The sequence below is a fragment of the Oncorhynchus kisutch genome, unplaced genomic scaffold (genome assembly GCF_002021735.2).
Source record: "Oncorhynchus kisutch isolate 150728-3 unplaced genomic scaffold, Okis_V2 Okis03b-Okis08b_hom, whole genome shotgun sequence".
Classification (NCBI taxonomy): Eukaryota; Metazoa; Chordata; class Actinopteri; order Salmoniformes; family Salmonidae; genus Oncorhynchus; species Oncorhynchus kisutch.
In genome coordinates this window covers 269,263-292,116 of record NW_022261980.1, presented here as the reverse complement: position 1 = coordinate 292,116, position 22,854 = coordinate 269,263, and the positions used below count along the sequence as shown (strand labels likewise).

Sequence of the window (22,854 nt, the reverse complement as noted above, 5' to 3'; positions counted from 1 at the left end):
ACTGTGACCGTACTGGGTTAGTGTGCATGTGTACGGTGTGTTAGTGTGTGTTCAAGGGCCTGGCACAGTGCTGAAGCTCAGATCTTAAGCCCAGTGCAGGAAGGGACCTGATGTTCATCTCCACGGCAACAAACCACTCTGGAAACTTTCCCACATGACCACACACACACAAATACCCTCTGCTCTGCAACAGATCTCCTCTCAGATGTTAATCACCAATCCTGCACTGCTATGATAAAAAGGAATTGAACCAAGGACATCTGCAAACCTCAAGACCATGTAAGCCCACTAAGCTAAAGCCTAGGCATGCAACAGCACTACTTTGCTTTGGAAATCAACATTGTTGTTGGCAAGACAACAACACTACTGGCAAGGCAACAATGACTTATTGGCAACCCTAAGCAGAAACAGCCTGGCCTGCAACACCAAATCTTAACAAATCTTCATCCACATTTTGAATTTCTATTTCTGAAACAATGCTGTCTTACATGTATAACTGTAGATATGTAGCTCACTCAGTGCCAGAGGAAGACAGGACATTGTTTGGCAGAGGTGTAAATAGTGCTTGATGTTAGTGGTTTGTGATAGCAGGGGTGCATGGAGGCAAATAGCCTGTTCTTCTGCTGTGCGATATGTTGAAGAAGGAACACTAGTAGAAATATAGGCATTAGTGTCCCAGTTAAGATTTCACTCATGAAACTCTTAATTAAACAAAAGCTTTGCTAAATCAATACAGTTGAACATGAACAGTATGTTGATGTCTGACTCCTCTAGTGAGTTCAGTGATCGCTGCATCTTGTACTCACTAACTGGATTAGAGAGTCACTGGTCTAATCCGCTGTCTTCTGAGAATCAGGAAAAACAAGGGTCTCTCTCAGAATCAGAATTCTGTGCAGTAATATTTTATTTCAACTATACATGCCGTGTTAAAAAAAATTCAACAAGAAGTCCTGAAACAAAAGACGATCATTTTGTACACATTCACAGTTCCAACTTTACAACATATCTACAAACACTCTGAACAAACATCAGGAGGGCTTACTGTCCAATCAGAACACTATTAGAAAGGTAATGTCAACGAGGCTGGTTCATCTGCACACACAGAGCATAGATAGACAGGAGGGTAGGAAGGCTTTAGACTGACACTGCAACACAAAGACCCAGGTCAATATGGCAATGCACAAGACAGCTGAGCACAGCCTGTCTGGATGAATGGAACAGGGGTGTGTGTGTGTGTGTGTGTGTGTGTGTGTGTGGTGTGTGTGTGGGTGTGTGTGGTGTGTGTGTGTGTGTGGTGTGTGTGTGGTGTGTGTGTCTGAGCCCAAACGCTGGTTAGCAGAGGACGACTGATAGACAACAGACTTTAATTAATACCATCATCTTTTTGAAACAAAATGTGGCTTCGGGTTCCAAACAGGCAGACAAATTAATTCCCCAAATAAAGTAAATGTACCCAAATCATGAACCTCATTGTCAATGTGAGATCTGACCCACATCCTGTTGTTATACATGTCCCGGTCACATGACCACTGCTCACTCTAATGGAACAGTTTATTAAGCCATTAGATACACATCTTTGATCTATAATAATTACCCGGAGTGTTTACCTTAATACTGGGTTGGATGGTTTATTGAGTACTGTATTGACTGGTTACTGTATATTGGCTGTATAGTGCCATGTTGAGCTGAGTGTTTTGAAGCAAAGCGTTTAGAGAAAAGACAAGAGTCAGTCTACATCCCCATGCCATAATAGTACATTCACTGCATGGAACCTCAGCTTGGTCTATCAGCAGCCTTCTTCTTCATGAGGTCATATACGGATACTGTAATCCCAGCATGCTTTGCTTCAGCCTGCATTCTGTAATGGAATGTTGGTGACTAAACCGACTCTTAGTTCTAGAATCAAAATAACTGCAGTTTGGTAGATAAATACAAATTGAAATGCAGAACACAAATTTCACTCTGAATTCAAATAATCAGAGTTGCTTAGGTTATAGTGTAACAATAATGACATTCAGGACCAAATCACTTTTTTCCCTCAATATTTCTGTATATCGATCATTCGTTGAATTAAGGCACACGATGCACAGATTGGGGTTAACTGGCCTAAAAATATGTATACTCATATATTTATAATATGTACAGTATCTTGTCATTACCAGCATGACTCGGTAGGACACATTGGTAGATGTTGGTGTGATTGTACACTTGTCACTCACTGGGAAACTGCAAACACAACACTGCCTCTGGAACCAAAATGGCAACCAGAGAACCGAAGATCTAAGATCAGTTACCCTGGAAATGGTTAAGATTAGGTTTGAGAGATGGTACGCTGATCCTGCCTCTGTACCTTGGGGCAACTACCACACAGAGAGCAGTGTGTGAACTCCCAACGGAGCACAGAGACGAACACTAGTGATGGACATGCAGTTGGCAAGTGAGACAGACAGACATGTTACAGGACGCCATTTCAACCTGACAGAACTAAACCCATTGGTGTTGCATAAAATGTTTACGTCTTTCATTTCTGAATAAAACAACACCAGCCTGTTGAAGTGGGTTGGATGAAATGTTTCTAAATACCACTCTGCTACATTGAAAGACTGGAGGAAAAGTCTCTGCATCGCCCGTTTGTATCTGTGTGTCTGTGTGAGACAGGAGAAGAGTGGTATGTGTTGATAGAGGACTCTGATGTCACTGGAGCCTGTTCTAACAGTGCAGTGAATTGCATGGTCTGCACGCACGCACACACACACACACACACACACACACACACACACACACACACACACACACACACACACACACACACACACACACACTTCAGGAGACAACGGCAGCTGTAGGGTACAGACTCATAAGAGGACTAAATACACTCAACATACATTACTCATCATAAACCAATAGCAGCAAACGTGTTTAGTAGATATCCCAGTGAGTTACAGAGGGTCCCTGTTAGGGTACGTAGGCAGCCAGGCCTTTCCCCTCCCCAAGCAAAGTGTGTGTGTGTGTGTGTTTGCTGTACATTGGGTTTTACCCTCCAGCTGACACACAGTGGTGTTCTCTCTGTTGCCTTCCTTCCTCCTCAGTCTTTATAGTTGAGTTAAACACTTCTAAAGGGACACCAAAGGGACACTATGTTTAGTGTGTCTCCTCGCTGCTCTCCCCCATCAGTCAGACAGATAAGATACAAACAGTTCTATTGTATTCCTCCTCCTTGTTCAGTTCAGTCCAGTTCACATTCATGGGAAGACAGAGGGTGTCCCCCAAATGGCACCCGTATTCCCTATATAGTGCACTAGGTACAACCAGGCCTATGTGCCGTGGTCAGAAGTAGTTGACAACAAAGGGGAATAGGGTGCCATTTGTGACACAAACAGACAGTGCTTAGTGACAGTGAGACATCAGACCCATTCTTCAAGTAGTTCTCGGAGTTAGACCTCGTACCGTCCACAGTCGGGATCATAGGGCCAGGCTACACACTGGGGGCCACGCTAGTCCCCTACAGGACCCCTACCCCCATCTACCCCCACCCTGCCTTATGTCCTGGGCCTGGGCTGGGGTTAGTGAGTCAGGGCTAGGGGTCAGGGTTAGAGGAGACTGACCAGTGTGTTGTGAGATGGAGAGAAACATGGAGCCACAAGACAAGACACAGACCTCCACGTCACATCTGGTGTGATTTTCTCTTTTTAGAGTGAAGGAATGAATCATTCCATGGGGAACACACCCCGAAACACACATGGTCCTACTCTCTCCCTAAGCCTTCTCACAACCAGTCTGGCTCTAGAGCACACTCAGTAGTGCCCCTGCCCCGTCCCAGTTAGTACACTTGGTAGTACACTCCATAGTGTCTATGGTGTCCTAGTAGCTGTACTTGTTGACCACCCTCATCTGAGGAGTCTGTGGGGTGAAGGCGTTGGGTTTAGGGGGGACGTCAGGCTTTAGGGACGGGGTTCGTTTAAGCCCCTGGCGGGGGAGCGAGCCGTGCCCACTGTAGCTGCTCTGGCGGGACAGGGAGGGGGGGTGGGGGTGTTGATGGGGGGAGTGAAGCCCCCTCTGGGAGTCCAGTCTGGAGGGAGGGGTGGGGGGCATGTACCCCCCTCTGTTCATACTGTGTTGGTGGGACAACGACACCCCCATACTGACCCCGTTGGGAGAGGTGGCGGTGAGGGAGTGTCTGTGAGAAGAGATCCTGTGATGAGAGCCGTACCTCCTCTCCAGGGTGCCACTCATGCTTCCTCCCATGCCCAGGCTGCCTGTGGGGGAGCTAGGTGTGGAGGGCAGTGGGACATCAACCCTCTTGGTGGGGCTGTGCCTGGGCAGGGAGGAGGAGGAGGAGGGGGAGTAAAGAGAGGCCTCTCGGCTGGGGACCTTGGGGGGAACCTCAGTGATGTCCCCTAGAGGCTCCAGCATCAGGTGTTGTCTGATGGGTCGGGGCGCTGAGCCGGCCCCCTCTTGGAGGATAGCATTGGAGCTAGCGTTAGCCGTGTTAGCATCGTTCAGGTGCTTCAGCAGGTCGTTCAGTGTGTTCCTGGCATCCAGTGACCTCTTCTGCTCCTTCCTGCTTCCTTTAGAATGAGGGGGCGTGGCCTGCAGGTGTTCCATGTTCTCTGGCTTCCTGTCCAGGGTGCGCGGCGGTGTGACGTCGTCGGTCGGGTTTCCATGGTAACCACTGCGGTATTCGTGCGTAGCGTTGGGAAGAACGACGGCGCTGGGGATGTGGGAGTGTCCCAGCGCAGGGTGGGGGTGGGGCTGGGGGTGAGGAGGGGGGGAACTGGGGTGGAACTGGGGACTCTTGGCAATGGAGGAGGAGGTAGAGTTGGAGTTCTTCCTGGATCCGTTGATCTTCCCGTGGTGATTGGCTCGCTCCCATTGGTTCCTGATTGGCTGCAGGCCTTTCTGCTGCAGCACAGGGGTAGACTCGGGGGTGGGCAGGGCGGCCAGCTCGGGGGGCTGACAGCCGTCCCGGAGGATCATGGTCTGGGTGTCTCCGTTAGGCGTCAGGTCCTTACCACTGCTCAGTAAGTTGGTGTACAGCTTGGGACAGTCCAGACTTGGCTGGTACTCCTGGAGACAAGACAGGACAGAAGAGAGGGCTTTGTTCATTTGGTTCCTCCAGCCAACACATACTGTACACACACACACACACACACACACACACACACACATACAGTGCCTTGCGAAAGTATTCGGCCCCCTTGACTTTTTCAACATTTTGTTACATTACAGCCTTATTATAAAATGGATTAAATAAAAATAAATCCTCAGCAATCTACACACAATACCCCCAAAAATTTCTGCAGCATTGACAGTTCCCAAGAACACAGAGGCCTCCATCATTCTTAAATGGAAGAAGTTTGGAACCACCGAGACTCTTCCTAAAGCTGGCCTACTGGCCAAACTGAGCAATCGGGGGAGAAGGGCCTTGGTCAAGGAGGTAACCAAGAACCCAATGGTCACTCTGACAGAGCTCTAGAGTTCCTCTGTGGAGATGGGTGAACCTTCCAGAAGGACAACCATCTCTGTAGCACTCCACCAATCAGGCCTTTATGGTAGAGTTGCCAGATGGAAGCCACTGCTCAGTAAAAGGCACATGACAGCCCACTTGGAGTTTCCGAAGGCACTGTAAATGTGAATTACAGGGGAGCCAACTTTGTTTAACTTTGATTTGTTTAACATGACCAACTTTGTTTAAAAGCAGTGGTAAATATGAAAATAAAAGTTGACAAATTAATCGAACACCCCCACCTTTCTGTCATGGTTTAAACCATTTATTTCTATGTGGCTATTTCTACCGTCTCCCTGTCCACAGCACTGTCCACTCACTAGTGCTGAATTTCAGCCTCAGCTGAGCTCCTTTAAACACGGATTTTTCTTTGCACTTGCTCACTTTCGCCATTTGTTTGCCAAGTCCCCTTGATAAAAATAGCCTTTAATTCCAATGCATTAGATTTATCCGTTCATTCATAATGGTTTGCTTTTGTCAGTCAGCTGTTTAGAGCGCTCATTGATTTGTTTCTCAGGCGGGCGCGGGTATCGCTGTTCTCTGGGCCGTCCAAGACCACAAGTAGACCATTTACTTTGTTTCTCAGGCGGGCGCGGGTATCGCTGTTCTCTGGGCCGTCCAAGACCAGAAGTAGACCATTTATTATTTTCAATCAATATCAGTTTTCTTGCCTGGATCAGCTGATGATTATCTCCAATATCACTAGACAACCAGCCTACAGCTAAATAGCAATGCGCAACCATTCCATCCAACATTAATGACAGTACGCCTATAGTAGACTCTCCAGAAGACTTCGATTTGGCAATGGCATAGGCCTACATTATTTTGGATAATGCCATTTTACATAGGCATGGTTACACTTAGTGCTTTTTCCGAGATCTCCAAGATCCAGGAATAGTACAGGGTTTAAGTTCAATGTTAAAATTCAATCAATTAAATTCTTAATAATTACATATTACACTATCATTAATGTCATAAATGTAGGGAAAGAAAGGTTGTGGTTTATGTCACACGATCTGTGAAGAATCTAAGAATTCAACTTGTGTATTATATTGAATGTAGGCTACCTGTTCTGTTTATGTTCATGTGTGTAAAATTGCTTCAGTTGAGAGTGTAGGCTACTGGCAGTGTAGGCCTAGTGGAGGGTATAGGCAACAAAATGCAGTTGACCCTCCTTTTCTGAAAAATGCATTGAAAGTATAGGGAGCGTAACTTTTTTCACCGCAACCGGCAATCAGAGTTTACCCACCATTTATTTACTACTACATCACTGGCTACCCCACAGTGGAGGTGTCAATATCCATAAAACCTAGCGGTCAAACATGGAAATGGTTCCATTCATTTTTCCTCCATTCATTTTTCTCATAGGAAATTTTAGAAACACTTAAAATAAGGGCTGTGTTTCGTGGAGGCTTACCCAGGTGTGACGTTTTAATAACCATGTAAATCTCTCTCGGACAAGGTGACTTTTATCAATATAGTCAGCTCTATTTACTTTTCAGTTTGAAAATGCTAATTAGCATCAACGTAGACATCATGCAAGACTACAAATCCCTGCAAGCTTCTGCACGTCGTCTCTAGCTGACACCTTTGCTAACAGGTATTGTGTCAAGTTAAAACTTGCACAAGACAGTTTACAGAATTGCTACATTTAGCTAACAGATAGTTAATCCAGAGATTCTTACCTTTGCCTCTATTCGGCAGGCTTGTCCAGATCATCATGGTATTTGTAGTTCTTTATGATAGCCACATTAGCGTTTAATTTTTAGGGGATAAACACAGGCGACTATATTGATAAAATCACCTTGTCCTAGAGATTTACACGGTTATTAAAACGTCACGCCAAAGTAAACCTACACGAAACACAGCCCTTATTTCAAGTGTTTCTAAAATCCTCTATGGGAAAAATGTATGGTGGAAAAACGATTGGAGGGTATTATGACTCATACTGTGGTACTCTATAGGCCTACACATTGTAGCCTAGTCTAGTAAATTGACCATGTGTGTTAGGGTAACCACCCATTTTCCCCAGGACAGTTTCAGACCCATTTCAGTTGTCCCGACTTTTCAAGGAACAAAACATTTAAATTTGTCAGCAAGAAGCATCAATTAATTTGGCCTAATCAATGGTATTCGCCGAATGTCAGTAGGCACACTTTTTGGTGTCTTGTAAACAGATCTACGTCCAGTGATCAGAGTACATGCAGATGTCTATTTCCAGTCATCAGAGTACATGCATTGCACTGTTTGGATTATTTTGGACTGGACGAACATGCACAGGTAGCCTACATTTGGAAGTGATTTGTTTGACGACAGCATCATGACTGGTTGTGTTCATGCCACATTTAAAGGTAATACATTTTTACCGTTAAATTACTTCTTTATTATTATTATTAGCCCCCCCCCCTCAAAATAAACTGTGGACGCCGCACCCTGAATGTCACGGTATAATTCGCACTCTGGTTCTATCTATCTACATAAGATACAACGACAATGTCAGTCTGTAACATTCGGTGACTGAATAATGTGTTGACTCATAAATTGCACTCTGTATTCAGGGCTCCAGGTTACCTTGACAGGACTGTCGAAGAGCCCGTTGAGCTTAGCGAAGGATCCGGTGGAGTCGCTGCAGGAGGGGGCTGACTCTGCATCTTTGTGGGCGTGCCGGGGCTTGTGGCGGAGGAAAGAGTCTCTGTAGCAGAACACCACCAGGCCGGCCACTAGCGCCCCCAGGAGGAAGGCAGCCAACACACAGCTGATCAGGATATTCATGTGGACCATCTGATTGGCTTCTCCCGCCTGGATCTCCCACACACCTGAAGTCACACACCCCATTGGTTAACGAACACCCCGACACACACAATCACAGCCAATCCCAGTTTTACACCTCTATATCAGGTGAGTTTGTGGACACTCAGTCATGCAGGGTTTCTCTGCTTTTCCCCTTAAAGGTATTCTGTCCGCTATCCAACAGGGATTTTATCATTGCCAAAACCATTCAGATTGGCTTCCACTCTCGTCATTCTTAATTGTAAATACATGGTGAAAATGGTTAGGATCCCACAACCACTCCGGTGATGTAAGCCAATCTAGAAGAAGTAGTATTATGTTAGTTTGAAGAGGAAGAATTGAAGTGTTGCTTTTTCCCTACCAAGTGTCAAACATTTGTCCAGATAGAAATAGGGTTAGTGCATTCCTAACCAGGACAGAGAAAGACTTGTTCTCACAAAATCAGAAAGACAATGAACCATTGACTCCCCAGCGTTGTCAAAGGGAAGAGGATTGTAGTTTGTCCTCTACATGGTGAGGCTGTTCTGTTTCTAGACTGCAGCTTGGTTAGTAACCACAGACATGGACGAGTTAAACATTCACAGAGCAGGACAGAGACAGAGAGAGGTCCTGGAGCCGGAGAGGTTAATGGACAGGCCTGGGACGTGCTCTAACACTCCCAGGGTTAACAGAGAGAGGTCCTGGAGCCGGAGAGGTTAATGGACAGGCCTGGGACGTGCTCTAACACTCCCAGGGTTAACAGAGAGAGGTCCTGGAGCCGGAGAGGTTAATGGACAGGCCTGGGACGTGCTCTAACACTCCCAGGGTTAACAGAGAGAGGTCCTGGAGCCAGAGGGGTTAATGGACAGGCCTGGGACGTGCTCTAACACTCCCAGGGTTAACAGAGAGAGGTCCTGGAGCCGGAGAGGTTAATGGACAGGCCTGGGACGTGCTCTAACACTCCCAGGGTTAACAGAGAGAGGTCCTGGAGCCAGAGGGGTTAATGGACAGGCCTGGGACGTGCTCTAACACTCCTAGGGTTAACAAACCTAACTCCCAGGGTTAACCCTTTACACCCGGGAACAGGATTAACCCTTCAACTGTAACAGCCAGGGTTATAGGGTCTACTGGCAGAGAGAGAAACGAGGGCAAAATAAAGAGTCTGAAGAAAGAATATAGAAGTGCAGAAGGTTTGAAGATAAGATTTGAAAGAATTGTTTAAAAAAGGGAGAAAATACATTTTCACCATGTAGAAAATCATTAGAATCATTACAAATCAATGAATGAATCAAAATACATGAAGTTGGATGAAATATAAATCATAACAAAATCTGAAAAATATAATCTGATACATCAGTTGATGGTAATCCCAAATACCTGCCCCTGAGAGTGTGTGTGTGTGTGCGTGTGGTGTGTGTGTGCGTGCATGTGGTGTGTGTGTGTGTGTGTGTGTGTGTGTGTGTGTGTGTGTGTGTGTGTGTGTGTGCGTGCGTGTGTGTGCGTGTGTGTGTGTGTGCGTGTGTGTGTGTGTGTGTGTGTGTACAGTACCAGTCAAAAATGGACACACCTACTCATTCAAGGTTTTTCTTGTAGAATAATAGTGAAGATATGAAACACATGGAATCATGTAGTAACCAAACAAGTATTTAACAAATCAAAATATATGTTATATTTGAGATTCTTCAAAGTAGCCACCCTTTGCCTTAATGACAGCTTTGCACACCCTTGGCATTCTCTCAACCAGCTTTATGAGGTAGTCACCTGCAATGCATTTCAATTAACAGGTGTGCCTTGTTAAACGTTCATTTGTGGAAGTTCTTTCCTCAATGCATTTGAGCCAATCAATTGTGTTGTGACAAGGTAGGGTTGCTATACAGAAGATAGCCCTATTTGGTAAAAGACCAAGTCCATATTATGGCAAGAACAGCTCAAATAAGCAAAGAGAAATGACAGTCCATCATTACTTTAAGACATGAAGGTCAGTCAATACAGAACATTTCAACAAGTTTCTTCAAATGCAGTCGCAAAAACCATCAAGCGTTATGATGAAACTGGCTCTCATGAGGACCGCCACAGAACAGGAAGACCCAGAGTTACTCTGCTGCAGATGATAAGTTCATTAGAGTTATCAGCCTCAGAAATTGCAGCTCAAATAAATGCTTCACAGAGTTCAAATAACAGACACAACAACATCAAGAGGGGACTGTGTGAATCAGGCCTTCAGGGTCAAATTGCTGCAAAGAAACCACTACTAATGGACACCAATAATAATAAGAGACTTGCTTGGACTAAGAAACACGAGCAATGGACATTAGACCGGTGGAAATCTGTCCTTTGGTCTGATGAGTCTAAATTTTAGAATTTTGGTTCCAACCGCCGTGTCTTTGTGAGGCACAGAGTAGGTGAACGGATGATCTCCGCGTGTGTGGTTCCCACCGTGGGTGTGTGTGATGGGGCTTTGCTGGTGACACGGTCTGTGATTTACTTATTTAAGGCCACCACAGCATATGCCATCCCATCTGGTTTGCGCTTATTGGGACTATCATTTGTTTTTCAACAGATCAATGACCCAAAAACACACCTCCAAGTTGTGTAAGTCTATTTGACAAAGGGGAGTGATGGAGTGCTGCATCAGATGACCTGGCCTCCATAATCACCTGACCTCAACCCAATTGAGATGGTTTGGGATGAGTTGGACTGCAGAGTGATGGAAAAGCAACCAACAAGTTCCTCATGAAGCTGGTCTAGAGAATGCCAAGAGTGTGCAAAGCTGCCATCAAGGCAAAGGCTACTTCGAAGAAGCTCAAATATAACATGTATTTTGATTTGTTTAACACTGTTTTGGTTACTACATGATGCCATGTGGTATTTCATAGTTGTGTTGTCTTCACTATTATTCTACAATGTAGAAAATAGTCAAAATAAAGAAAAACCCTTGAATGAGTAGGTGTGTCTGGACTTTTGACTGGTACTGTGTGTGTGTGTGTGTCTGCTGTAGCAGCTATGGGACCGTCAGGGCTCCATACAGTGTGGTGGCAGCAGTTCTCTCTCTCCCTGCTAGGCCTTACCCTCTAGGCCCCCTGGGAGTGACTCTAGTGAATGGGAGGTGGCCGGGTCATCCTGCTGCACAAACCCTGAGCCATACAGGTCTGGAAAACCAGCCCCAGGCCCCAACCCAGGCCCTTCCCCAGGACCAAGCCCAGGATGGGGGCTCAGGGTGGGGGTGAGTACTGGGGGTACTGGGGGGTGTATGGGCCCACTGGGCTGGTCTGTGAATGACGTAGATGACAACTCCATGTCTGTGGTGACAAACAAACTGTTAACACGGTGTGTAGACATGAGGCCAGCAGGCTGTTAGCTTACATCCTGGTTAGTAGGCATGGATTGGTATGTGTACGGACATGTGGGTTAGTTTACGTAACATAATAGGTTTCATGTTTTTGATAATGCTGTTTGAAAAAATAATACATTTTCTGATTCAAGAGCTATTTTATTTATCATTACCAGTCATAGAAATACAGTTGTAAGATTCATTTTGTTGAGACAGGATACAGTTTGAAAGGGGAAAAGGGTGAGAGTTGTCTGAGGAAGGTCTTTGGTACACAGCAGCGATGATTTCATAGCAGTGATAACGTCAGAGGAGGGAGGTGGCGCCGAGTGAGCATGCAGGAAGTAAAGAGGAAGTGCGTGAGGAAGATGAAGTGAGGAAATGAGTCCATGTGGAGATGGAGATTTCTGACGAGACCCGGCGATGATGTTTGTTGAGATGATGAAGAAGATAAAAAGGTGTTGAAGAAGAGGAGGTTTGTTAAATAAGATGAAGAGTGAGCAGCGTTGAAGGAAGGATGGAAGGAGAGAGGGGTTCGGAGTTCAAGGAAAGAAAGAAACCAGCGGAATAAAAGATCCAACTAACCAGAGGTCGGGTCACCAAATGATTTGTAATCTGTCGCTGATGTAGTGGCCAAAAACACTAAAACAATTAAAGGAACAAGAAATCAGTATAAAGGAACCCAAAAGTAAAGTCCCAAAACAAAAAAAGGCCCCGATAACTAAGAGTGTAGTTCTTTTGAATCAAATGATAAAAAGCTAAAGGACAGGTTGTCTGAGTAGGCCTATTGCTCCAAGTCTTGTCTGTCTCTAGACCTGAGGAGAGACAGCTATGCATGGCCTCTATCCCCTGTTCTAGTTCTATGGTTCGGCCTGGTGTGTCTCCTATAGCAACACTGTCTTAGTACTGCTACTGGTAGAGCACGTCTATGTTTCTTCCCTCCAAGTAGACAGGTGGCCTGGCTGTGTACCGTATGTGGATCTACAGTAGATGTGTATGTTAATACTGAACATAGAACCATGTAGGGAGGGTTACTGATTGGTGTGTTGGTATGGTGTGGTTACTGGTGTTACTGGTAGTGTGTTACTGGTTGGTTGTGCAGACTGATGGTGTGTGATAGCAAGAGAGAGTGAGAAAGAGATGGGTTGGTATGAATGGGAGGGGCTCACCATGGCAGTCTCCCAGCTGAACCGTGTTCCCAAACTCTACATCCTGCTCATAACCAGACCTGCAAGAGAGAGGCAGAGGGGAGGAGATTAGAGCAGAGAACCAAACCTCTCTAACCAACATTTCCTTCCTTTATTTCAGTTTTTCCTGAACTCTGTAATATGTACCCCAGCTTAGTACTGTGGTAGTATTGTAATATTTAATACACACAGGGCTCTAAATTTAAATTTTTCATTGGTAGCACTGGTCCTCCCACCTTTAAAAAGGTTAGGAGAACCAGAAAATCTGATTTTTGAAATGGATTGAGATGTAGCCTATATGAAGTCTAGCTGCTCTACAGCCCATGTTGTGCCCTAAAAACTCATATGGAACCCTGTAAATACATGTGTTTATTATAAAAACCTAAAATGTTGATACAGATACCTGTCATTGAAATGAAAAAGTAATTTTGGGGAATATATGGTTTCTACATTATGTAAAAGCACTATTTTCCTATTGAGATGCATTACATCGAAAATTGTTCGCTGTCTCTTTAAGAGCATTTATGATGATGTCATGCAGGACATCACTCATTCAAATCAAATACAATTTTATTGGTCACGTACGCATATTTAGCAGATGTTATTGCGGGTGTAGCGAAATGCTTGTGCCATTCATTAATTGATCCTTGATCTCCTGAAGAAGCTATTCCCTTTCCTTTCTTTCTGTGCCTCCAAATGTTTGGATATACTGGTAAAGTTACCAGGTTGTTTACTAGCTAGCTAATGAGCTAACAAACATGACTGAACAAGGTGTAAAACAAATGTGTTCCACCAATAGTTTTAGAAAGGCCTGTGACATGTTATGAATGTAAAATGTGTTCCACCAATAGTTTTAGAAAGGCCTGTGACATGTTATGAATGTAAAATGTGTCCCACCAATCCGTGACCGGAAGAGATAAATGTTGCTCCAGTAATATGAGTCAGATCTTTTGAAATGTTTGGGCTAAAAACAAGCAGTCTCCACTGGATTAATGGTGCAATCATGGTGCTAACGAATCTGCGCTCGGGAAACAGCGTTACAACGAAGCCTTATCATTACAAACATTATTATTACAAATAAATAACATTTTGGGGGGGGATTTTGGGGGGGGGGATTTCTTGGGGGGTTGCACTGGTGCTCCCAAATTAAAAACTCCAGGTCGCACAGCAAAATATTTTGTTGCATATGAGATCAAATTGATCACACTTTAGGGCCCTGAGTATTCATACTATTTAGTATTGTAATACTTGGTACTCACAGAACTCCAGGCAGGATCCTCTCACAGGCTCCATGAGGCATCCAGCCACAGTAGGGGTCCCTGGACGCTATACAAGACCTAGGGGAGAAACACAACACAGGGTTAACATATATCTGCAAATATACAGTTCACCATACAGGGTTAAATAGGCAGCACCAGTTAACCTCTGTCTGGCTGTATATTAACCAGTGTGCTACAGGTACTCCGTGTTTATGACATGTAGATAGAGAAAAAACATCAATAAACACACAAACCTGTGACCAGGTACAGCAGAAAGTAACCTTGGAGTGGAGTGTGTGCATGTTTCTGAATGTGTGTGTGTGTGTCTGTATGTGTCTGTGTCTGACTCACTTGTGGCAGTTAGTGTGTCGCTCACAGCGGCTGAGAGGCATGCGAACCACACAGCTAGAGAAAGCTACATACACACTGTGTGTGTCTCTGTCAACATGGAGCGACAAAATATGCCTGTCATCCTCACTGTTAGACAGACACCTGGGAGACAGAGAGAAGAAAAGAGAGGGAAGAGATGAGTTGGGAGAGGAAGAGGGAGTAGGGGAGAGAAAGGGAGGGTGGGTGGTGGAGGGAGAGACAGAGGAGAATCAGAAATCAGATTACAGGTTACTTGATCGGTTGTTTATCAGAAAGGCCTGTCTACGGTTTCACTCTCCAGATGTAATCACAGTGGCACTGTTTAGCCCTGATACCCTTACTGACAAGAGAGAACGAGAGACTGAGAGGAAGACAGAGGAGAGAGAGAGAGAGAGAGAGAGAGAGAGAGAGAGAGAGAGAGAGGAGAGAGAGAGAGGAGAGAGAGAGGCAGAGGAAGACAGAGGAAAGAAAGAAAGAAAGAAAGAAAGAAAGAAAGAAAGAAAGAAAGAAAGAAAGAGAGAGAGAGAGAGAGAGGGAGAGGCAGAGGAAGACCGAGGAAAGAGAGAGAGACAGAGGAAGACAGAGGAAAGAGAAAGTGAAAGAGGAAAGAGAGAGACAGGGAAAGACAGGAGAGAGATACTGAAAGGAAGAAAGAGGAGAGCGAGAGAGACTGAGAGGAAGAGAGAGGAGAGACAGACGGTGAGAGACACACAGCGTGAAAGAGAAGAACACAGAGTGAGAGTGAGAGATGAGACCAAAAAAGAGAAAGACAGTGAGACAGAGACTAAGAGAGAGATGCAAAGAGAGTAAGAGAGAGAGACAGTGAGAGACGTGTAGTGAGTGTTCCGTACTTGGCTCTGTTGAACAGGTCAATCTCCTCCAATAGGATGCTGTCGTTTAGGGACAGAGGGGAAGTCTTGGCTAGAACCTTCAGCACCACGCCCGCCTCTGAACCAATGAACAGCACCGTGTAGTTACCATGTGGACCAGCCGCGTTGTCCACCGCCAGGGCTGTCAGCCTGTACCTAGAGAGACAAGGACAAGACAGGAGGACAGTCAGACTTCAGTAGGAATTATCAAGCCAGTATTTAAAGGCCATCCGTGCGATCCACAAATTAGCTTTTGATTTAGTTTTTTGTTGATTGTTACCCGGGAATTTAGATCCCACAAACAACTCTTGCGATGTGTGCGTGTGTGTGCTTGTCTGTGTGTGCTTACCTGACGCGTGTCTTGGTGAACCAGGGCTCATCTCCTATGTTAGGCACGGAGGAGTCCATGAGGGGGTGAGACTTGATGAAGAGGAGGGTCTCATCAGGGAATTCTATAGAGGTCTTATAGGACTCAGCCTGGCCGTGACCCGCACAGCAGCCTGGCCTGGAGTCATAGGGGTCAGAGAGGGGTCAAAGGTCAACACAGGTCACACATGAGCCCAGCTACCATCACCCTGTAGGGACTAATAATGTTGTCTATTGAATTGAACTGAGGAGAGTGGTTAGGGTATGAGAGAGGAGCAGATGCCTGTCAGGACAACAAAGAGACGTGCTGCTGTATCACCGTAAACATGAAGTCATAACAGAGGATTAGAATGTTCATTTTTTACCACCATAATGAGCAGCTCTGTGGAGCTCTGGGGCCAGAGAGCTGAGCTACGTGTGTATGTGAATACAGGTTAAATATGCAACGCGTCTAAATATTCAGATTAATTATTTACTGCTAATAACCATCAGCTGTGTGTGTGTACGTGTGTGTGTGTGTACGTGTGTGTGTGTGGTCATAGACCATGTCTCTCTTGTTAAAGATGGTTTATCTCAATGAGACCAAAACTCAAGGTTATAGTGGCAATACAGTCCTGCCCTGCATCATAAACTCAAGGGTGGGTCATGTACCTGTTGTTGTGCAGACTGACATACACTTACTGTGACATACTGGGCTTGGGTCAGGGTTAGAGACTGACATACACTTACTGAGACATACTGGGCTTGGGTCAGGGTTAGAGACTGACTTACACTTACTGAGACATACTGGGCTTGGGTCAGGGTTAGAGACTGACATACACTTACTGAGACATACTGGGCTTGGGTCAGGGTTAGAGACTGACATACACTTACTGAGACATACTGGGCTTCGGTCAGGGTTAGAGACTGACATACACTTACTGTGACATACTGGGCTTGGGTCAGGGTTAGAGACTGACATACACTTACTGAGACATACTGGGCTTGGGTCAGGGTTAGAGACTGACATACACTTACTGTGACATACTGGGCTTGGGTCAGGGTTAGAGACTGACATACACTTACTGTGACATACTGGGCTTGGGTCAGGGTTAGAGACTGACATACACTTACTGAGACATACTGGGCTTGGGTCAGGGTTAGAGACTGACATACACTTACTGAGACATACTGGGCTTGGGTCAGGGTTAGAGACTGACATACACTTACTGAGACATACTGGGCTTGGGTCAGGGTTAGAGACTGACATACTGTAGGTATAGTACCTGGGCTTGGGTCAGGGTTAGAGACTGACACACACTTACTGAGACATACTGGGCTTGGGTCAGGGTTAGAGACTGACATACACTTACTGGGCTTGGGTCAGGGTTAGAGACTGACATACACTTACTGAGACATACTGGGCTTGGGTCAGGGTTAGAGACTGACATACACTTACTGTGACATACTGGGCTTGGGTCAGGGTTAGAGACTGACATACACTTACTGAGACATACTGGGCTTGGGTCAGGGTTAGAGACTGACATACTGTAGGTATAGTACCTGGGCTTGGGTCAGGGTTAGAGACTGACATACACTTACTGAGACATACTGGGCTTGGGTCAGGGTTAGAGACTGACATACACTTACTGAGACATACTGGGCTTGGGTCAGGGTTAGAGACTGACATACACTTACTGTGACATACTGGGCTTGGGTCAGGGTTAGAGACTGACATACTGTAGGTATAGTACCTGGGCTTGGTTCAGGGTTAGAGACTGACATACTGTAGGTATAGTACCTGGGTTTGGGTCGGGGTTAGAGACTGACATACTGTAGGTATAGTACCTGGGCTTGGTTCAGGGTTAGAGACTGACATACTGTAGGTATAGTACCTGGGTTTGGGTCGGGGTTAGAGACTGACATACTGTAGGTACAGTTCCTGGGATTGGGTCAGGGTTAGAGACTGACATACTGTAGGTATAGTACCTGGGCTTGGGTAAAGGTACAGGTACATACCTGGGTAAAGGTACAGGTACATACCTGGGTAAAGGTACAGGTACATACCCGGGTTAGGGTAAAGGTACGGGTACATACCTGGGTTAGGGAAAGGTACAGGTACATACCTGGGTTTGCGTAAAGGTACAGGTACATACCTGGGTAAAGGTACAGGTACATACCTGGGTAAAGGTACAGGTACATACCTGGGTAAGGGTACAGGTACATACCTGGGTTTGGGTAAAGGTACAGGTACATACCTGGGTTTGGGTAAAGGTACAGGTACATACCTGGGTTTGGGTAAAGGTACAGGTACATACCTGGGTTAGGGAAAGGTACAGGTACATACCTGGGTTTGGGTAAAGGTACATGCCTGGGTTTGGGTAAAGGTACAGGTACATACCTGGGTAAAGGTACAGGTACAGGTACATACCTGGGTAAAGGTAAAGGTACATACCTGGGTTAGGGTAAAGGTACAGGTACATACCTGGGTTAGGGTAAAGGTACAGGTACATACCTGGGTTTGGGTAAAGGTACAGGTACATACCTGGGTTCTTGTTTGGGTAAAGGTACAGGTACATACCTGGGTTTGGGTAAAGGTACAGGTACATACCTGGGTTTGGGTAAAGGTACAGGTACATACCTGGGTTTGGGCAGTCTCTCCTCTGGGAAGGCGGTCCAGACAGAGTCAGGTGTTTTCTGTTCTTTAAATCGTCCTCTGAACACCTTCTCTATGTCATCCATGGAGAACGCACACACTGCAGACCCTGGGATACTGAAGAGAGAGGAACACAACCACACACTGTTACACAACTACTATTAACTATAGCTACTAATATACACACTGCAGACCCTAGGATACTGAAGAGAGAGGAACACAACCACACACTGTTACACAACTACTATTAACTATAGCTACTAATATACACACTGTAGGCCCTAGGATACTGAAGAGAGAGGAACACAACCACACACTGTTACACAACTACTATTAACTATAGCTACTAATATACACACTGTAGGCCCTAGGATACTGAAGAGAGAGGAACACAACCACACACTGTTACACAACTACTATTAACTAGATATGGAGAAAACACACACAACAAGAGATTCACAATAACAACACATCTGTTACACATCTGTTACACCAATATTACAAAGAGTGTACTACAAATGGCACCCTATTCCCGTATAGTGAACCACTTTGACCAGATCCCTATGGTCCCTAGTCAAAAGTAGTACACTATACAGGGAATAGGGTGCCATTTGGGATGCAGCCTCCGTGTGTCCATCCTTACCTGTTCATCTGTGTAGTGAAGACTCCCACCACAGAAGGAACTCCGTTGATGTTGATGATGTCAGTGATGGACTGTAGAACATCGAAGTAGAAGAACGATTCTCCAGGAACAGAACAGTTGAGTCTGGCCTTGACGAAGGACGTCCAGTGTTTCTCCAACACACGCTGAGACCCGCCTACGTCGTTCTTACAGATACGAGCCACTCTGGAGTAGACGGCCTGGAAAGGAAAGGGGGAGCAGGGGGGAGAGAGAGAGAGACTCTGCAATCAGCATCACTAAAATACTTCCGCCCTCTGAATAAGACATCTGCCTCATCCTGTGGCCTCACAGTGTGACGCATACACAAGAACACGTGCGGGCGCACACACATGCTTATCCAGGACCCTGTGTCAGAGAGGACATTTGTTTGAAGCTCCGATTGAACAAACACCTCACACTCACACCTCTTAGCCCTAAACCTGATTCACACACACCTCTTTACTCAGTCTGATTAACCTTGAACTAGGACAGAGCTGGGCTATAGGACTGGGCTATATGATAGGGGCTAGGCTATATGATAGGGGCTGGGCTGTAGGATGGTGCTATTTGATAGGTACTGGGCTATAGGACGGTGCTATATGATAGGGACTGGGCTATATGATAGGGACTGGGCTATATGATAGGGACTGGGCTATAGGACTGGGCTATATGATAGGGGCTGGGCTATATGACAGGGACTGGGCTATAGGATGGTGCTATAAGAAGGGGCGATATGACAGGGAGTGGGCTATAGGACTGGAATTGGGCTATAGTATGGGGCTATATGATAGGGTCTGGGCTATAGGACGGGGACTGGGCTATAGGATGGGGCTATATGATAGGGACTGGGCTATATGATGGGACTGGGCTATAGGACGGGGCTATATGATAGGGACTGGGCTAGATCTCTGGGCTAGGGCTCTGGGTGTTGGAGTGTTGGGCTGTAGGGGACTAGGGCTCTGGGTGTCGGAGTGTTGGGCTGTGGGGGGACTAGGGCTAGGGCTCTGGGTGTCGGAGTGTTGGGCTGTGGGGGGACTGGGGCTAGAGCTCTGGGTGTTGGACTGTGTGGGACTAGAGCTAGAGCTCTGGGTGTTGGAGTGTGGGGGACTAGGGCTAGAGCTCTGGGTGTTGGAGTGTGGGGGACTAGGGCTAGAGCTCTGGGTGTTGGAGTGTGGGGGACTAGGGCTAGAGCTCTGGGTGTTGGAGTGTGGGGGACTAGGGCTAGAGCTCTGGGTGTTGGAGTGTGGGGACTAGGGCTAGAGCTCTGGGTGTTGGAGTGTGGGGGACTAGGGCTAGAGCTCTGGGTGTTGGAGTGTGGGGGACTAGGGCTAGAGCTCTGGGTGTTGGAGTGTGGGGGACTAGGGCTAGAGCTCTGGGTGTTGGAGTGTGGGGACTAGGGCTAGAGCTCTAGGTGTTGGAGTGTGGGGGACTAGGGCTAGAGCTCTGGGTGTTGGAATGTGGGGTCTAGGGCTAGAGCTCTAGGTGTTGGAGTGTGGGGGACTAGGGCTAGAGCTCTGGGTGTTGGAGTGTGGGGGACTAGGGCTAGAGCTCTAGGTGTTGGAGTGTGGGGGACTAGGGCTAGAGCTCTAGGTGTTGGAGTGTGGGGGACTAGGGCTAGAGCTCTAGGTGTTGGAGTGTGGGGGACTAGGGCTAGAGCTCTAGGTGTTGGAGTGTGGGGGACTAGGGCTAGAGCTATTGTGGTTTAAATGAAGCGTGTGAAGCAGTCAGCAGAAACAGCTTAAATAATTGACCAGTGCAAAGCTCCATCTGCCCAGGTGTTATCCCAGACCCATCAGCATCGACACACACACACACAGGAACACACACAAACACACATTCCAGCATTAGTAGCGCTAAAATATTTATCATCCCACGGTTTCAGCCTGGCCGCCCATTCTTTGAATGATGCATCATGGGTAAATATGAGGCCTGTGGTGGCTAAAGCAACTAACAACTGCAGAAAACATCAATTACCACCAAGGGTGTGTGTGTGTGTGTGTGTGTGTGTGTGTGTGTGTGTGTGTGTGTGTGTGTGTGTGTGTGTGTGTGTGAATCCTCTCCATGGGTAAAGGGTTTACATGTAAAGTAGTTTGACCTACAGTTCAGTCACTACCAAACTACTCCTTACACATTCTGCTGTACTCGGCACTTTTCTACAACACTATCTGTTGTCTGGTAATATAGTGTTTACTATTTATAATACATCAATATTGATAATACACAATGTTGTCTAGTAAACTGTGTGTGTGTGTGTGTGTGTGTGTTACCTTGCCCAAGTTGTTGTGTTCTGCTGCAATCTCTCTGTAGAAGAAGTAGACATAGTTCCCATAATCCACTGCATGCAGGAAATGGGGCTCTGGAAGAGAGAGGGGACAGAGGTTTTGTGTTGTCACGTCTCTTTTTTCTCTCCCTCTACTTCCTCTGTCTATACATAACTACCTCTGTCTATACATAACTACCTCTGTCTATACATAACTACCTCTGTCCTCCCTTCAACTCTGTCTCTCTCTGTTCTCCTCCCCTCTCCCTCCTTCCCCACTTCTCTCTCTCTCTCTCTCTCTCTCTGCATCCATCCTGAATATTTCAGTGTTCCTGTTACAGCTGCGTGTAAAAGTTGACCTAGATAGTGTGACAGAGCAGAGCTACAGGACGTCTTCGCAGGACAGGGACATGGACAGAGTCTGCGGTCAACACACACTGCTATGTTTACCTTTCAGCCATTTGGAGTCGTATTTGATAGTCCTGAGGGCCGAGCCGTCACCCATACTACGGTAGATCACTGCGTCGCTCGCCAGGAAGTCAGCAACCGTTGCCGAGTACAGCTTCCCGTCTGAAACAACACACACACACGCACGCACACACACACACACACACACACACACACACACAGGTCAGACAAACACATTCCATTCTGTCAGACTGGACATGTGGATCTAACACCCTGGTTCAAACTGTTTGTTTACAGACTGACTTATGAACCCTAGTTGCTATGGCCACAGTGTGTGTGTGTGTGTGTGTGTGTGTGGTTATACCAGCGAACAGAGCGACGTTGGTCTGCTTGGCGTCAAACGGGCATCGTGCAGTCCGCTGATTTCCTCCCCATCAAACTCCAGGTTATCCAGCTACACACAGACACACATGCACTCCGTTAACAAAGACGCGGATGGCATAGTGAACAATACGTGCTTATGGAGGCAGAGCGGGAGGGAGAGAGAACGTTTCTCACACACCCTGCTGTTGTCTTACCCTGTAGTACCGGCACATGGGGTTGAAGCCGTTTGTTCCACAGATGAACACCAGGTCATCATTTCTAGGAACCAGAACCTTGATGTAGTTATGACACTCATCCTGGAGGAGAGGAGAGAGAGAGGAGAGAGAGAGAGAGAGAGAGAGAGAGAGAGAGAAGAGAGAGAGAGAGAGAGAGAGAGAGAGAGAGAGAGAGAGAGAGAGAGAGAGAGAGAGAGAGAGAGAGAGAGAGAGAGAGAGAGAGAGAGAGAGAGAGAGAGAGAGAGAGAGAAGAGGAGAGAGAGAGAGAGAGAGAGAGAGAGAGAGAGAGAGAGAGAGAGAGAGAAGAGAGGGAGAGAGAGAGAGAGAGAGAGAGAGAGGAGAGAGAGAGAGGAGAGAGAGAGAGTGAGAGAGAGAGAGAGAGAGAGAGAGAGAGAGAGAGAGAGAGAGAGAGAGAGAGAGAGAGAGAGAGAGAGAGAGAGAGAGAGAGAGAGAGAGAGAGAGGAGAGAGAGAGAGAGAGAGAGAGAGAGAGAAGGAGAGAGAGAGGAGAGAGAGGAGAGAGAGAGAGGGGAGATCATATTATAAACCGTTTAGCCAGTAGCTATAATGGCAGCAATAGCCAGTAGCTATAATGGCAGCTATCGCCAGTAGCTATAATGGCAGCTATCGCCAGTAGCTA

At 46.4% G+C, this 22,854-nt stretch overlaps 1 protein-coding gene across 1 annotated transcript in view; it reads right to left on the bottom strand.

Moving 5' to 3' along the window:
* Window positions 1-876: 876 nt before the first annotated feature.
* The window catches only part of LOC109883633 (semaphorin-6D), a 41,040-nt gene continuing 19,062 nt past the window's right edge, over window positions 877-22,854 (bottom strand). The window contains 16 exon segments of the mRNA XM_031812546.1: window positions 877-5,067; window positions 8,078-8,322; window positions 11,344-11,574; window positions 12,189-12,245; window positions 12,773-12,831; window positions 14,050-14,127; window positions 14,401-14,541; window positions 15,270-15,443; window positions 15,637-15,792; window positions 18,274-18,405; window positions 18,932-19,149; window positions 21,217-21,305; window positions 21,660-21,779; window positions 21,982-22,032; window positions 22,035-22,071; window positions 22,196-22,297. Of these exon segments, the coding sequence (XP_031668406.1) occupies window positions 3,862-5,067; window positions 8,078-8,322; window positions 11,344-11,574; window positions 12,189-12,245; window positions 12,773-12,831; window positions 14,050-14,127; window positions 14,401-14,541; window positions 15,270-15,443; window positions 15,637-15,792; window positions 18,274-18,405; window positions 18,932-19,149; window positions 21,217-21,305; window positions 21,660-21,779; window positions 21,982-22,032; window positions 22,035-22,071; window positions 22,196-22,297 (3,096 nt within the window). The 3' untranslated portion in view covers window positions 877-3,861.